Source organism: Sciurus carolinensis, chromosome 7 (assembly GCF_902686445.1).
Source record: "Sciurus carolinensis chromosome 7, mSciCar1.2, whole genome shotgun sequence".
NCBI classification, from domain to species: domain Eukaryota; kingdom Metazoa; phylum Chordata; class Mammalia; order Rodentia; family Sciuridae; genus Sciurus; species Sciurus carolinensis.
The window spans coordinates 118,680,442-118,697,550 of record NC_062219.1 but is presented as its reverse complement, the minus strand read 5'-3'; the positions used below and the strand labels follow the sequence as shown (position 1 = coordinate 118,697,550).

The window sequence follows — 17,109 nt, the reverse complement described above, 5'->3', positions numbered from 1 at the left end:
CTTGTCCTTATTCCCTAAACAATACAGTATAACAAGCATTTACATAGCATGTACATTGTATTAGGTATTGTAAGCAACCTAGGGATGATTTAAAGTACACAGGGAAGTGTGTGTCAATTATATGTAGATACTACACCATTTTATGTGAGATAAGCATCCATGGATTTTGGTATCCATGGGGGTTCCTGGAACCAATTCCTCTTAGATACTGAGAGATAACTAATATATATTATTTTCTATGTATATGTAATATATAATTTATATATTATATGTACATATAATATATATTATATCTAATATATATTATTTATACAAAGAAACTCTCAAAGGATACATAACGAACATTTGGAATTCAGCATAGAAAATAAATGCAAGAGGTTTCACCATAACTTTTTATATTATCTTGATTTTTTAACCATATGACTAAATAACTATTCAAAAGAAAAAAAAAATGAAAAGGAAGTTTCAGGGTTTCCTCCACATCAGCCAGCCATAACATGGCTGATGGAAATAAAGGAGCATTGCCTGAGATGGACTAAAAAATTGGGGATGTTTCTCTTTGGAAGGACAAAGGGAATGCTAGGAATAACCAAGGTGGACAAAACTATGAAGCAACACGAGCAGGAAGAAGTAGACTCCCTCCTCCATAAGAGAAATATGCACAAGTGTCTCATGGCCAATAAAATAACAATATTTATTTCATTTTTAAAGTTAGTTTTTTTAAATAACATTTTTCCTATGAAGAACTCAAGATACATAGGTAAAACTTCTAATTTATAACAAACTTTGTGAATACTTGTGATTCTGTTGACAGGGGTATGTGAGGCAGATTAGAAGGGAAGAGAGAACAATAACATGAAAGGCAGAAGAGAATGAGCACAATAAATCCAGCTGGCAAAGGGCCTGCCCGTCAGTAACAGCGAAACCACTGAGCAGTGGGAAAGCAGTCTGGGTTCTCGCCTGCTGACGAATTCATAATTCAGGTCTTGCACCCTGGGACTGCTGGCCAGGACTAAGCACCCCGATTGTAAACAGGCAAGTCTGAAGGAGGCAGTGAGAGCCGCCTGCAGGCAGGGTCAGGGGTGGTGGGGAGCAAAGTGGTTAGGAAAGATGTGAAGGGGTCGCGGGGGAGGGAGCGTGAGAAAAGAACTTCAGTGTTGTAGAATCCAAACCCGAGGAGGTTTGGATCACCAGCAGTAGTGGTGATGGGAGTGGGCAGGTTCTAGACATGGAATTGGGAATGAAGATCGGTGATAGATTTGAGTATTAGAGACTGAAGCTTCCTCAGACTTTCCACAGAGTAGACGAGCTAGGATTGAGGTGGGGCTGGGAAACGTGCTGAGGAGAAGCTGGCAGGGCACATCTGGACTTAAGGAAGTAGGGCCAAAGGTCAAGAAGGGCATGATCCCCAGGGAGATGCCCAGGAGAGAGTGCCCATCTCTGTGACCTGTTTTGATGACATGTTCTATTTCATTCATGGAAGGAAGTGATCAAGGTTTCCATGTAGGGATCACTGGGCCCATCCACAATGTTGGCATTTTCTGGGCTCCTGATTACTCCCCGGGCTTCACATGATGAGTCGCAGACATCTCACAGCTGGTTGCTGACAGTGCCCTGTGTGCCCACAGTTCTCCAGCAAACCCACACAGACCAACCATGATGAGTAAAAAGAGAAGAGGTAGAGGAGGAGGGTCTTCTTCCCATCTGTCTCAGCAGGATTCACATTTCTCAGAAGGCAGAGGAAAAACAGAACTTGACATTTATAATCCTTTTACAGCAAATGGTTATTCCAGAAAAAGCCCAACAAAACCCGAACTCTTCTAAAGACAAATAAAGCAAAATGAGCCAGCGCATCTCTGCCTTCCTGTTGAAGATCCTGTTTAAAAAAGAGAGGGTTAAAAAAAAAAAAAAGCAATAGAAATAATCCAGAGTTAGAAACTTAGCATGCTCGAAAATATAATTCAATCCATGTGGCAAACAAGCAATTTCTGAACTGTGTGAGCCAAAGTTGAGTCGCTCAGTCTCTATTGTCCACTTCACCTTGTTTGCTGGGGGCTAGAAGAATAGGCAGGACTTGGGTTGAGGGAGAGGTGAGATGAATCTGAGCAAAGTTAGAGGTGACAGAGTTCACCAACTTTAGAGGTGACAGAGAGTTCACCGACTTTGGTGAGCAATAGGCAAAGGTCATGTTTACGTGGAAACATCAGGAAAAGGAGGCTGAGAGTGAGACACATGAGGCCCCTTCCCTGGCCTGCAGTAGCCTCTTCTCAACATGGCAGCCTCGCTGGATCGTTCAACTGGGCTCCTCTGCTCAGCGATCTCAGATGGCTCCACCCGATTCAGAAGAAAAGTCAGGATGACTTCAAAACCCTGGCAATATGCCCACTGCCCACCTCTCTGACCATCTACTACGTTCTTCCTCGCTTAGTTCAGTCACACTGGCCTCCTCGCTAGGCCAGACACACTCTTGCCTCAGTCTTTGCTGTCCACAGTCTCCAGGGCTCCCTGCCTGTGTCCCCTTCCCATGCCTCTTTGAAGGTTTTACCCAAAGTCACCTCCTCAGTGAAGTCTTCTCATAACACCCATGCTAACAACTGCAAACCCTAACACTCCTCGTCCTTTTGCTAGAATTATTTTTCTCCTAAGCATGTATCACCATCTCATAAACTATACACTTTATTGTCAGTCTCACTTACAGACTCCATGAGATCAGGGAGTTCTGTCTCTGCCTAACTTCAGCATTTAAACAGCCAGGCACATAGCAGGTGCTCAGTAATAAATGAATGAATGATAAACCACCAGCAGTAGGGTAAGCAATTTAGACTGTCCTATAAGCAATTGTAAATCATTAAAAGATTTTTTCCTTTTATGTTAAGATAAGTTAGAAAAACTGAAGGTATTTCCTTCCAGAATAGCAGATGAGAAAAATAATGAACACCAAGTTGGATGCTCATATATTTAAATCCCAATTTTGCCACTGAGAAGCTGAGTGACCTTAGATAGGTTCACAATCTCTGAAAGTCAACCACTTCCTCTGAAATACTTTTGATGGCAATTTGCAGGGTTACTGGGAGAATTCAGTAAAACATGTAAAAGTGTCTCCAAGAGTAGCTGGAAGAAATGTTAGCTTCTCTTTCCTCTTTCTAACAAATTAAGAAATTCCCTGTGCCTTCCTGTTATCATTCAGGATTCCAGAGGAAATAATATAACACCTGAATTAGGCTAATTTGAGAAGGGTTAAACAAAGGAACTGGGCTGGGAAGAGCAGAGCTGCTGCCACTCCTGGGCCTGGAGGGAAAGAGGAAGCAGTTTCCAGAGCCCCAAAGGAGAGAGTCCTGTGGTAAAATTGCAGAGATTCTAAAAGCAATGAGAAGTCTAAAGTGTTATTTTAAAACACAACTTCTAGCTAGGGAAATTACATGACCCAGATTTAAAAGCATAAGAGTAACAACAAAAACCAACAAGCAGGTATTTGAACAAAAATTCCATATAACTAAATGGTAAAATAAATGCAATTTTGAGAAACAGATTACTTCTGAAAACACATAACACTAGCTTAAGTGAAAAGAATCAGAGCTGTGCAGCTCAAGAACAATCAGTTTAGCAGATGACGTAATTTGGGGAGCTCCTTGCCCACCAGCTCCAAGAGAAGGAACAACAGCTTCTTTAAATACACCCACAGCAGGAAGGCGTCTGGAGAATCAATGTGACCACTTGATTAAATAGAGTACAAAAGGTAAATAAATGATGACCATCTATGAAAGAAAGGTACTGTGCCAGATTTGAAATTCTATTATTAAAGTTGTCTGACCTAAGCTTTGAAGCAGCAGAGGCATTAGCATTTTAAAGCCAGCCTGGGAGAAATGTTTAAAAACCTGCTGTTATTTAAAGGTATTCTAAAATGCAATTTTGTGGTGGAGGGCAAGGTGTCCTTAAAGGTCTAGGTCAAAGCCAGCTGTAAGAAAAGCTATAGGTGATGTAAGGATAAACACATAGGTCAATGGAAGAGGACTGAGTCCAGAAACAAGCCATCACACTTGCAGTCAACTGATTTTCAACAAGGACAAGTCAATAGGGCAAGACTGGCAGGACAGCTGAAAACCTGCATGCAAAAAAATGAACTTCTAACTCCAACTGTTTATAAAAATTAACTTCAAATGGATCAAAGACCTGAATTTAGCAACTAAAACTACAAAGCTCTTAGAAGAAAAGTGTAAATCTTCATGACTTTGGACTAGGCCATTGTTTCTTAGCTATAACACAAACAACACTTGCATCAAAAGGAAAAAGAGAGGGGCTGGGCTTGTGGCTCAGTGGTAGAGCACTTGCCTGGCATGTGTGAGGCACTGGGTTTGAGTCTCAGCACCACATATAAATAAATGGATAAAATAAAGGTCTATCAACATCTAAGAAATTATTTTTAAAAAAGGAAAACAGAAAAGGTGAACTTCATTTAAAACTATACTTCAAAAAACGTCATCAGAAAATGAAAGGAGGACTGGGGATATAGCTTAGTTGGCAGAGTGCTTGCCTTGCATGCACAAGGCCCTGGGTTCAATTCCCGGCACCACCAAAAAAAAAAAAAAAAAAGAAAGAAAATGAAAGGAGCCAGGCACAGCTGCACATGCCTGTAATCCCAGTGACTCAGGAGGCTGAGGCAGGAGGATCTCAAATTTGAGGCCAACCTCAGCAACTTAGCAAGGATACCCTGTCTCAGAAAAATAAAAATAAAAAGGACTAGGGATGCAGCTCAGTTGTAAAGCAGCCCTGGGTTCAATTCCAAGAACCAAAAATTTAAAAACCCACAATGAGATAAAAGACAGCTAATAACAAATGTTGTAAAGGGTGTGGAGAAACTGGGACCTCATACACTGCAAGTAGACCATAAAGTAAAATGGTGACCCAGGTCCTTTCACATGCTAGGCAAGCCCTCTACCCAGCCATGTGCAGCCACTTTGGGGAAAAAAATCTGAAATTTCTCCAAAAATAAAACAGAGTTGACATATGAGCCAGCACTTCTGATTCTAGGTATGTACCCCCCCCAAACTAAAACATCTACCCAAAAACTTTACAAATGTTCATAGCATCATTATTCACAATAGCCAAAAAGTAGAAACAACCCAAATGTCCATCAACTAGTAAACAGATGAACAAATTGTGTTTTGTGTAAAATATAAACAATGGGATACTATCCAGCAATAAAAAGGATACATACTGATACATGCTACTGAAACCAAAAAATAATAGGTAATTGGGTCGAATAGAGGAAAGAAGGCCATCTGAGTCTGGGAAGTTGGAGACTGCCCCTAGGAAACTGGAATGCCAATGTCTCCAGAGCCCTTTTGATCACCAAGGTTACCTGCCTGTACTACCCCTCCAAAAAAGCTGCAGGCAGGGAATTGCTAATGAACGCCCCCTGGGCCCCTACCTGCCTGGATCACTCCATTTGGCCCTCCCCCCTGCAGCCCTTCCCCCTGCCCATCTGGTCTCGCCTTTTTGCCATCTCACCAGCATCTCCTGGGCCTAGCCACTAGGCAGGAAGGAGCAAGGTAAGGGGAGGGAGAACAGAAGAACAAAGGAGACCCTAATGTAGAAAAGATGCAGGGTACACTCACTTCTTGGGATACATCAGCCATGGCCCCCTGCTCCCTCCCAGGAGAAGTCTGCATTACTCCTTTGAATAAAACCTGCTCTATATGCTTGCCTCCCTGGCTTCTCTGGTGTTATACTTCAACATCTGAGGAAGCAGAACTCGTCACCGATAAACGGTGGTATCATACAACATGGATGAACCTCAGGGGAAAAAAAAAAAAAAAAAACAGCATGCTAATGAAAGAAATCTAATGCAAAGGGCTCTGTTTTGTGTTATTCCACTTATATAAAATATCCAAAATAAGTAAAACCATAAAGCAGAAAGCAGGCTGGAAATGTTAGCAGGAAAACTGAGGGAAATAAGAAGAGATTACAAACAGGCTTGGGTTTTCTTTATAGGGTGATGAAGATTTTCTAAAATTGACGGCACTAATGATTGGACAATTCTGTGAACATACTAAAAAATCCGTTAATCATGGGGCTGAGGCTGTAGCTCGGTGGCAGAGTACTTGCCTAGCGTGTGTGAGGCACTGGGTTTGCTCCTTAGCACCGTATAAAAAATAAACAAATAAAATAAAGGCATGCTGTCCATCTACAACTACAATTTTTTTTTTTTAAATCAGTGAATTGTATACTTTAAATGGGTGAATTGGGTGGTAGGTGAATTATTCTCAATAAAGCTGTTAATTAAAAAAAGAAGTTGCAGGAGGTCAGTGTCCATTTAGTGAGCTGAAGGGGCTAAGTTTAAGACTCATAAGTAAATTGCAACTTAAAAGGTAAAGGAGAGGGAAAAAATGGGCAAAGGTGACATCGAGCAGTGACCTCTCCAATGGGCACAGGCAACACAGAAAGTCATGGCTGTGAGTCATCCTGCCCTATTTCTTTCCTCCAAAGACAAAAAAAGAAGGAACCATGAGTCCTCAGAGTTAGCTAATCATGAAGTACACAAGTTGAGTTGAAGTTCATGAAGTACAGTCGTCAAAGAAAACTTTCCTACAGAAGAAACTGTAGCAAAGGAGGGAGATGGTAAACACCCGAATGTGCCTAACAAAAGATACATAAGACAAGAAGTATTCATCCCCAAGTACTGAAAGGGCAAAGGCAAAAAATACATATTTTTATTTAGAGAGATAACTTTTTTTTTTTTTGTACCAGAAATTGAACCCAGGGGCTCTCAACCACCGAGCCACATCTCCAGCCCTTTTTATTTTTTTTATTTTGAGACAGGGTCTCCCTAAGTTGCTTAGGACCTCGCTAAATTGCTAAGATGGCCTCAAACTTTTGATCCTCCTGCCTCAGCCTCCAGAGTCCCTGAGATTTCAGGCGTGCACCACTAACTTTAGATAAATAACTTTAAACATTTTTTTTTTTTAGTTAAATAGACACAATACTTTATTTATTTTTATGTGGTGCTGACAATCGAACCCAGGCCTCACCCATCCTAGGCAAGTGTACTACCTAGTACTAACTTGCTAGGCAAGTTGTACTGAGTTACAACCCCAGACCTAGATAGTTAACTTTTAATGATCATTTTCTGTGAGTCTCTAAGTGATTTACATAAATTATCTCATTTAAATTTTCACAACAACTCTATAAGGTAAGTACCATAATAATCACCATGTTACAGATGAGAACCAGGAAAACTAAGTAACTTGCCCAAGGTCACACAGTAGGTAAGTGGTAAACCAGGTTTGGACCCAGTATTTCAACTCAAAAAGCAGCACATTTGACCTTTTACACCATAGCTGGATATTCACTGAGTGGTGAGTCCCTATGTAAGTATCTCTTCTACACATGTCAAATTTCCATTGCAGTGTTCTCATAAGGTCATCCACTGAGACTAGAGGGTATGGCTTTCAGGTGAGTACTTCTGGAAAGGGATCCTATGTAGAAAATGTATGGAGTCGAGGAGGTATTCCCACCTCTCTCTGAGCCTCACACCCTTGGGTCCTGATGTCAGCGTTCAGATGGCGAGAAGTGGCTCTTGGGAGACAGTGGTCATCAAGCAGCAGCCTGTATGGTAGAGTGTGTGCATGGGTGTGGGAGCCAGCCAACGTGGCTCTGAGTCCTAAATCTGCAACTTACCCTCTGTTTAACTTGTCTAAGCATCAACTTCCTTATCTGAAAAGCAGGAATAATAATAGTTTCAACTTCATTACTGGGTGAAAGAATTTAAAAAACAAGGCAGGTGAACCCTTAACGTAGACCCTGGTAAATAGTGTTTACCAGTAAACATTATTACATAGATCTAGTTTTTCTTCCAACAGGAGCTAGTCTGAGAGCTAGGACTTGATAGAGGCTGTAAAGCTCACAGAGAAAGCAATTTATAATCCAAATTCTAACCTCAAATCTCAAGATCCCTGAACTCCAGACTGGTTCTTACAACTCCTACACAATTTCATAGTTTCTCAATTTGTATTTCTAATAGTAATTTATTTTTCCTAGTACTGGGGAATGAACCTAGGAGCACTCTATCACTGAATTACATCCCTACCCCTTTTTATTTTTTATTTTGAGATAGGGTTTCACTAAGTTGCTGAGGCTGGCCTCAAACTTAAGATCCTCCTGCCTCAAACTCCCACGTGACTAGGATTACAGATTTGTGCCACCACGTCCAGCTATTGTCTAATAGAAATTTCAAGCTTATATGTCTCAAACAGAGCTCTTTTATTTTTCCTTATCTGTCCTTCCCAGTTCTCCCCATCTCAGTAAACAGTACCACCATCCATTCAGACACTCAGGACAAAAACACTGAAGTCATCCACGACTCTTTCTCTCCCTCCCCAAATCCAGTACATCAGCCGATCCTGCGGGCTCTCCTTTTCCATTTTATCTGACAACGAGTCTGATAGTCTCTCACCACCTCCACTACCACATGCTGCTGCCTCCTTTGGGGGTTCCTCTGGATGCTGCCCCTCTTGCCCTATATACAGCCTGTTCTCAGCATGGCAGTCAGACTTCCTCTCTAGAACTTTCCTTTATACTTAGTGTAAAACCTGAGCACCTTTTCTCCATCTCTGAATCAGGTCAACTCCCAGGTCTCTCTCAGTCCACTCCAGTCATTCTGGCCCCCTTGCCATTCCTTTCTGGTCACAAGGGCCTTGCACTCACTGTACCCTCTACCTTTTCCCCAGGTGTGCCCATGCTCGTTCCCTCACTTCCAATCTCTGCTCACAAAGCGCCTGCCCAGGAAGGCTCTCCCTGATGGCCAATCCAAAGCCACTCTCCATCCTTCGGTCTGCCCTCATTCTGCTTTGAGTCCACATCCCTGACTGACTGGCCCGTCTCTTGCTCATCGACCTGTCTCTTGCTCATAGGCTTCATGGCCTTGCTCCTACATTTTCAGTTCTATGAGCTTAGATTCATCTCTGTCCTGCACGCTGCGCCAGCTACCAATACCTAGATGTGAGCTGGCACAGAAGGTACTCAGTAATATTGGTTTGCATGAAATTAGTTTATCAGATATTTCGTTTGACTGTGTTTGCCTCTTTCTGTTTCCTTCTTGCTTCTACAGCATTACTGTTGGGAACTCCTATTCATGTTTTGTCCCAGGGGATGTCTGAGGAAAAGGCTGTGTATTGTCCACTTTTGGACCAGAATACAGCACTCCCTGAAGACACCATGGTGGCAGCTAAAATGATAAACAGGAAATTATCACGGCACAGGAAAATGTAAGGGCAGGAAGTCAGGCTCCGAGGGGCAGGCACCCCTACTATCATGGAGCCCCAGGGAATTGCTGTCTACTGCCAAATGCAGGTTGTTGAGCAGGCAACTAAACTAGCTGTGAATTTCATCACCCCCAAGATTCTGAGTAGTCATCATTTCCCATGACCTCTTCTTATCTCTTATCATAATCAGGAGAAACTAAGATATCTTGTGGGGGTGGGGTTCACATCAGATCTTAGGACTGGCTCAAGGAGGATAGCCATAAGCTAAAGCACAGGTTCTCCTCCCTGATTGTGCATTACACTCACCTGAGGAGCTTTTAAAACACTGCCCAAGCCTCAGCCCCTAGTAAGTCAGAATTTCTAAGGGTTGAGCCCAAGTGTCTGTAATTCCTGAAACTCCACAGGCAATTCTAATATGCATCCTCCTTGAAGGGTGTGGGGCAGTTCCTCAAACTTTAGTGTGCACACAAATCCCCTCCACCCCCCGGAAATGTGTAAAAAGGTAGAGTCTGATCTGTGGTGATGTGGGCAGGAGACTGAGATTTTGCGCATCTAACCAGTTGCCAAGGGATGTTGATGCTGCCGGTCCACCAGCCACATTGAAGTAGCAACTATGAGATCTAACGCTGACTGACTCAGGCTCACAAGGTACAGGTCTAATGTTTGGTGACCCAGATATTATGAATCTAAGTTCTGATTATTCCTGGGATCTCAGGCACGTGGCAGCCATTGCTGCTTGTCTTCCTGCCTGGCAGAATCTTGCTGGGGAAACTGAAGTCTCACCTCTTGTGCCATCCTATAATCGATGCTGTCCCCAATGTGTCTCAATTGCATGGCCAACTTCTGGATTACTTCCTCCTGGTGATGATTCTGGCCAAGGCTACTCTCCTTGAACTGAGAAAGTGAATGATGATCTGCAATGACAGAAAGAGTTCAAGAGATAATTCCTCTTAATCTGTAAAATCATTTACCACTAGTTACTAAAAACTGTCTCAGACAATGAGAGTGATGAAATCCAGTCATTATAATCATCAAAAAGCAAAGCCTTGCACTGGAATAGATCTGCTCTATCCAACAGAAATATAATTAAATCTATCTATCTATCATTCTATATATATATATGTACACATGCACACACACATATGTGTATATATATATATGTATATATATATATGATTTTATTCACATATATATATATATATATATATATATATGGAAATTGAACCCAAGACCTGGGGCCTATTCACCAAGCACTCCTGCAAGACATCTCCCCAAGAAAAATGGAGGGGGGCTGGGGATATAGCTCAGTTGGTAGAGTGCTTGCCTTGCAAGCACAAGGCCCAGGGTTCAAATCCCCAGCACCGCCAAAAAAGAAAAAAAAAAAAAGAAAAATGGAGGGGCTCAGGAGGAGGGAGGGGAAATTGGTCAAACATTAAACCTCTCCCAGTGCATCCTTTCCTAATAACAATGGGCTCTAAAGGAAAGGGGCAAATACGAATGCTGGGTCCTAAACTTTGACCTTCCCCCATTGCAAATTAGTCCTAACTGGAGGCACAGCAAATATTAAAACTCTGGGAAATAATGAATCCCAGAGAAAGAAAAGCAAAGGGCAAGATTTGAGTACTCATCCCTCAGGATCTGGACTCCTATTTCCCCAGACAACGAGTTTCAACCTTTTTACAACTACCCTCCTAAATAAAAGTTTTTACCTGTGCAACTAGCCCCTGATGGTCAAAACTGAATGTACATGGCTTTAATAATTACATCATTGTACTCTATAAAACCAAAATTCCCTCTAACTGATGGCCATTTTTCCCATCCAGAAAATGGGCCCCAACAGCATCGGAGTCCTCGAAGGAATAAAGGCTTCTCTGAATCCACTGAGTCTGCTTCCCATCCTTTTGCGCTTACACACTCTATTATTACTGACCTACACTCCCAGCCCATAATTTTAAAGTTTCCAGTAGTAAAATCAGGTGAAATTAAATTTTTTTAAACTTTATTTATTTTTTTAATGTGGTGCTGAGGATCAAACCCAGTGCCTCACATGTGCTGGGCTAGGACAAAGTTTCTGTTCTCTAGTTCTCACAATCCATAGGTTAGGGATGATACAATTCCCAAGGAAAAAAGGGGGGGAGAATTGGACTAAACATATACATATGACTTTGTAGATAAAGTAAATTTTATGTTGGACTTGTTTTATTTCAATAAAATACAAGAACCTTAAATTTTCAGGTTTGACCTCTAAGGGTCCAGTGGAAGAGAGACAAAAACTTCAACATAAGATGTTATACTAATAAGATTTGCACAGAGTCAGGGAAATGACCAAGAAGATGATTATATTATCTGTTGGATCTTGAAGGATGAAGGATGACTTACAGTCACAGATGACTCAAAAGCCTGGAGAAGAAAAGAGAGATGTGGGTGGGAACCAACTAGACAGGAGTTGCAAACAGACATCCCAGACAGGGAGGGCAGAGTCTTAATGCACGAATTCGCCTCAGCCAAAACCCCTGACAGGTAGCTTATACAGTAGGTGAAATATATGCACTTTTGATCAAAATTACAACCCTGCTCCCAGTTATTTCCAATTTCTATTGTTTCTATTGTTATTTTCAAGTGTACCTTGAAGCATATGCATATTGAGATTCTCACCTCAAGTCATTTTGAAATAACACACTAATGATCAGCTGACACCTGCAAAGACTACTTAGAAAAAGTGAGGATATCTGTGAGGGTTGAGAGGTCACCCGGGTAAGATGCCCAAAGAAGAAAGGGGATCAAATGGGGAAACTCCTCCAAACAAATTGCTCCTATTTCAAAATGATTGGCCTTCCTGAGCCAGTCAAAAGCATATTAATTTACTATTATTTGTTTGCTAAATGAATTGTCACCTGGAAAATACAAAATCTAATGTTTACATTAGGAAAATGAAACACAAGTTAGATAAGTTTCAAAGGGACACTGGGAGGGCTGGGGTTGTAGCTCAGTGGTAGAGCGCTTGCCTAGCATGTGTGAGGTACTGGGTTTGATTCTCAGCACCACATATAAATAAATGGATAAAAAATAAAGGTCAATTAACATTGATTTTCAGATCAACATCTGAATTTTTTTTTTTTTTTTTTTTAAGGGACACTGGGAGAAATGAGGCAACCCACAAGCCTTGGGTAGTTCAGTGACCAGGGGAGTTAGGCAGACAAAGAGAGGAAGGACACAGGACAACAGAGTGAGTGTGCTAAAAGTGAGAGGTGTATTTGCATTCTGGAGTACAGCATGATTACTTATATTTTGTGCATACCTGAGTGACTAAGTGGCAAAACCCTGGAGGACATGAATCTATTTCACAACTCTAGGACCCAGCTCTGTGCCTTATACACAGAAGGTACTCAACAGATAATTGTCCATTAGGTTAGGGTTGAATGATAACTGTGGACTTCCCCCAACCTACCCATCCCTCAACTAGTTGTTACTTTAAGTTTACCTAAAGTCAGTCCTATCTTTTAGTTAGTCTTGGAGTCAGTTCTTCTTTCATTTAAGGTTACGAAATAGCAAGAATAATGCACATGCATATATTTTAAGCTTTGGGTATAGAATCTTATCAGAAGCCTGGAGATACTATCACAATTGCTATGTGAGTGTTAACTGGTACAACTGTGTGTGTGTGGGGGGGGGGGGGATCTGGACCTTTTTGCACTTATGACATCATATTTGACATTTATATGTGTAATTAGCTACCATCTGCCTCATCAGACCATGCTCCAAGAGGGAAGGAGTTATTGCTGTTTTTGTAATCCATTAGTACCCCAGTAGCCAGCTACTGACTGAAATATAGTAGGTCCTAGTATTTTCTTTTCAGAACTGAAGATACAGGAGTATTCTACCACTGAATTACTCCCCAGCCCTTTTTATTTTAAAATTTGAGACAGGGGCTAGCTAAATGACTTGGGGCCTAAATTGCTACCTCAACCTCCCAAATTGCTGGGAGATATGGGTCACTGCACCTGGCAGTGTTTTCTGAATGAACAACAAAAAGCAAACCAAAAAAAAAAAAAAAAAAAAAAAAGGCAAAAGTAAATATCCAAGCACCCTCAAAGGGAGATATTGAACAACAAAATTCTGTACTGACTTTTATATCTATATATCTCATTTATACTATACACATTTACTTTGCTCTTTCATTACTTTTTTTTTTTTTTTTTGGCACGGTATTGGGGATTGAACTCAGAGGCGCTCTACCTGAGCCACATTCCCAGCTCTTATTTCTAATTTTGGCTAAACTGCGGAGACCGGTCTCAAATTGTGATTTTTCTGCCTCTGCCTCCCAACTCACTGGGATCACGGTGTACGCCACCGCGTGAAGCTTTAAGTATTACATTATGTCCTTTGTCAAATCACTGCCTCCCCTCTTCCCCCATCAATGGGGGGGGGCTCCCTTTTCTCTTACTCATCTGTTTCTTCCAGGAGTCTCCAAATTAGCTTATATGATGTATCAGGATGGTGTGACTCTGGATTTCCCACAACCCTACCCATCCCTCAACTCTTCTAAGAAAAAGCGGCTTTAAATTCCCCCATACAAAAATTATGTCGTTTTTTCCAGTTACGTTTAAATGAGTAGATTCCCCCCAAAATAAGAGAGATAAATCTTGGCTTCAGGAAGCCCCTTGCCAATGAACGGCTTGTGATTTCCATTTTCAGTCCGACAAAAGCCACCAAGAAGACAAGGTGACCTCTTCAATCATCGGCTTTCTCAGTAAGTTTTTCTCTGAGCAGTATTCAAGGATTTTCTTTTTTTTTTTTTTTTTTTTTTTTTTAGGGTTCACTGCCGGAGAGTCCACGGGACCTCTGAACGACCTTCGACACCTTGGTGAGGTCCCCACTGCTCAACGCAAACTTCCAAACCATACACTTGGGTGGCGGGAACAGCGCGAGCAGGGCGGGCGAGTTGGGCGGGAGGCGTCACGTGGGTTGGTTGTGGCCAATCGGGAGCACACACGGCGGCGCAGCCTCCTAAGGCGATCTCCGAAGCCGCCCGCGGCGCATGCGCTGCTCGCCCCGCGCCTGGCGGAAGCGCGCGCGTGGAGCGCGGGACTCGGTTACACAGCCCTGCGCGCCGCTCGGCCTTTGTAGTTCTCGACCTCATAATGAACTCTGTGCGCTTCACGCATCCTCCCCTCAGTCTTCATAGCCCCCATTTCTTAAGCGGTATCATAAAACTAAGCGGTTATGAAGGCAAACCACGTTTCCTGGACCGGGAAAAGTGTGGGAAGGGAAAGGCCCCCTTGCTTTTCATTGATCGGCAGGCGTGGAGTGCACACGAGTGGACCGCCGCGCTGAAATACGAGGCACCAGTGAGATGTGTACCAATAAACAGGCAGAGTTCTCGGCATACAAATAGACACGAGGATATAAGCTGTTATCGATAAATCAAAGGGAGTAGCATGATGAACTCGTTACCCTGCTTTTTTTTCCTTTTTTTTCTCTTTTGTCAGTGGATCTTCATTTTATTTATTTTTATGTGGTGCTGAGGATCGAACCCAAGACCTCACACGCACCAGATGAGCACTCTACCATGGAGCCACAACCTCAACCCCCTGCTTTTGCTTTTGAAGTGAAACCGTAATTAAGAAAGCATTTAGGTAAATGTGGCAAGTTCACAGGCATCTCGGAAGATAGCCATCAGCCTCGTAAGGACTGAAGATTCCGTGGAATAGTGTGAAAATGTATTGGAAAGAGTTACAACAAAACAAGACCAGAAGCGTGGGGAAGATTGCCTAACTTCCTGAGCATAGAAAAACCACTGTTGATTCTCAAAACAGTGAACTTCATAGTCTATGAATTACATCTTGATTTAAAAAAAGATGTAAATTCTAGAAGGTATTCGTAGTTGACAATCTCATATTCTGAGAAATCATTGACACACAGATAAAATTCAAAATATTAATCAACCAAGTTCTTTCTAGACAATAGGTACCACATTTGGTGTGGTGGCAAGCAACTATTAAAATGCTTTGAAATTCCACTTTCTGGGCTGGGAGAGGGATTTCAGTAGCAGAGTGATGGAGTAGCATGTGCAAGGCCCAGGGTTTAATCCCCAGTACCATTAAATATATCCTCTCTATCTCTCTCTCTCTCTCTCACACACACACACACACACACACACTCTACTAATAATAAACATGCAACAACAACAAAATTTCAAGTTACACTCTCAGTGGCATGTAATTTGTTTTCAACTGAACTGAAATTAATGCTAGTCCTTTCAGGTAGCTAGCATATTTTTTAATCTAAAAGCCTAAGACTCAATACATTTAATTCTAACACTCTCGATTAATAATCTTCAAAAACATGGCTTTAGCCGGTCCCAGTGGTGCATGCCAGTGATGCCAGTTACTCAGGAGGCTGAAGCAAGAGTTTGAGGCCGGACTCTGCAATTTAGCAAGACCCAGTCTCAAAATTAAAAAATCAAAAGGCCTGAGGATGTAGCACAGTGGTGAAGTGCCCCCAAGTTTCCATCTCCAGTTCCAAAACAAAACAAAAAACACATTAGGTTTTAATTTGCCAGCATTTTAGGACATTTAGGAATCACATGTTTCTGCAAAACAAAATTACAAATTTATCTTTCCTTCATGTCCTCTTATATTAGTAAACTTAAGACGGAACCTAATCTGAATGATCCCTGCCTTAACAATACAGCTGTTGTCAGGTCAAGTTTAAAGACAAGTTTGTGTTAAAAGGTAAATTTGATCTAATTTGATTATTTGGGGTCATCTTAATTAGTTGTCACATCAATTCAGGGCTAAAAGAAGAAACAGTACCATGAAATAAAGTCAGTATTAGATGTTTCCCACTTAAGAAGTTGGATGAATAGATTTACCACTGTCTCCTTACAGTTAATCTTCAAATAAGGTATTTAATGCCCAATTTTATGTCCTCAATACCAAGAAAAATACATTGAAATTGGAATATTATCTTAGTTTAACATTAATATCTTACCTGGATTCCTTGACATGGCTGAACTGTGTGGGAGCTGACAAGTTGAGTCATGTATGCCCTCTGAAAACTGTATTTTGCCCACAGTGATTTGCAACAATTTGTTACTTTGAGAGCCAGAATTCAGAACTTCTTTAGGTTCATAAACAATGCCCTGGTGTTTTTTCTTCCTCATGTTTTTTCTCTGTTGAAAAATATATTTTCAGAGAATGTCCCCAATTTCCCATTAAATATTTGGTAGTTACATGAATAGGAATGCTTTAACAGTACAAACTGCCTTAATTCCACAAATAAATGGGTTGTGGGTTTGAGTGGGAGGTGAAACAGGATGATCTCTAAGGTCTTTCTCTGTCTTAGAATCTACTACCCCCCAACACCCCACACATTCTCATCTCCCATTAGTTTTTCCTTTCAATAGCCACATTCTATAGGGGAGGAGTCTTAAGTTGGTACACAAAAAAGAGAAATAAGTTAGTATAACCAAAAAAAAAAAAAAAGATCAAAACCTAGAGAGGTAGGGAGAAGTGGAGGTATAATACATAGGCCTAATTCTTTTGATGTCTCTATCACTGAGACATCCCCAACCCTTTTGTATTTTGAGACCAGGGCTTGCTAAATAGCCCAGGCTGACCTCGAATTTGCAATCCTCCTGCCTCAGTCTCTTAAGTTTTACACTGGGATTATGGGCATGCACATCATCCTTAGGTGGGATAGAAGAAATAAGGATAGGTTGAAAGGAGACGAACAGGGAAGGGAAAAGAAACTGTAATTTTAAATCTGCAAAGTTCCATGAACACCTCACTTTTATTCTCCAAACCTGTTTTCCTCCAGACACAAATTCTTAAAAAGCTTTCAAATC

At 41.6% G+C, this 17,109-nt stretch overlaps 1 protein-coding gene across 1 annotated transcript; it reads right to left on the bottom strand.

The window, feature by feature from the left end:
* Positions 1 to 1,072: 1,072 nt before the first annotated feature.
* On the bottom strand, positions 1,073 to 16,425 carry Pxt1 (peroxisomal testis enriched protein 1). The gene is given in 5 exon segments (XM_053743427.1): positions 1,073 to 1,876; positions 10,044 to 10,174; positions 16,254 to 16,274; positions 16,277 to 16,361; positions 16,363 to 16,425. Coding segments are annotated over 5 exon segments (405 nt in total). The 3' UTR covers positions 1,073 to 1,771.
* Positions 16,426 to 17,109: the final 684 nt, after the last annotated feature.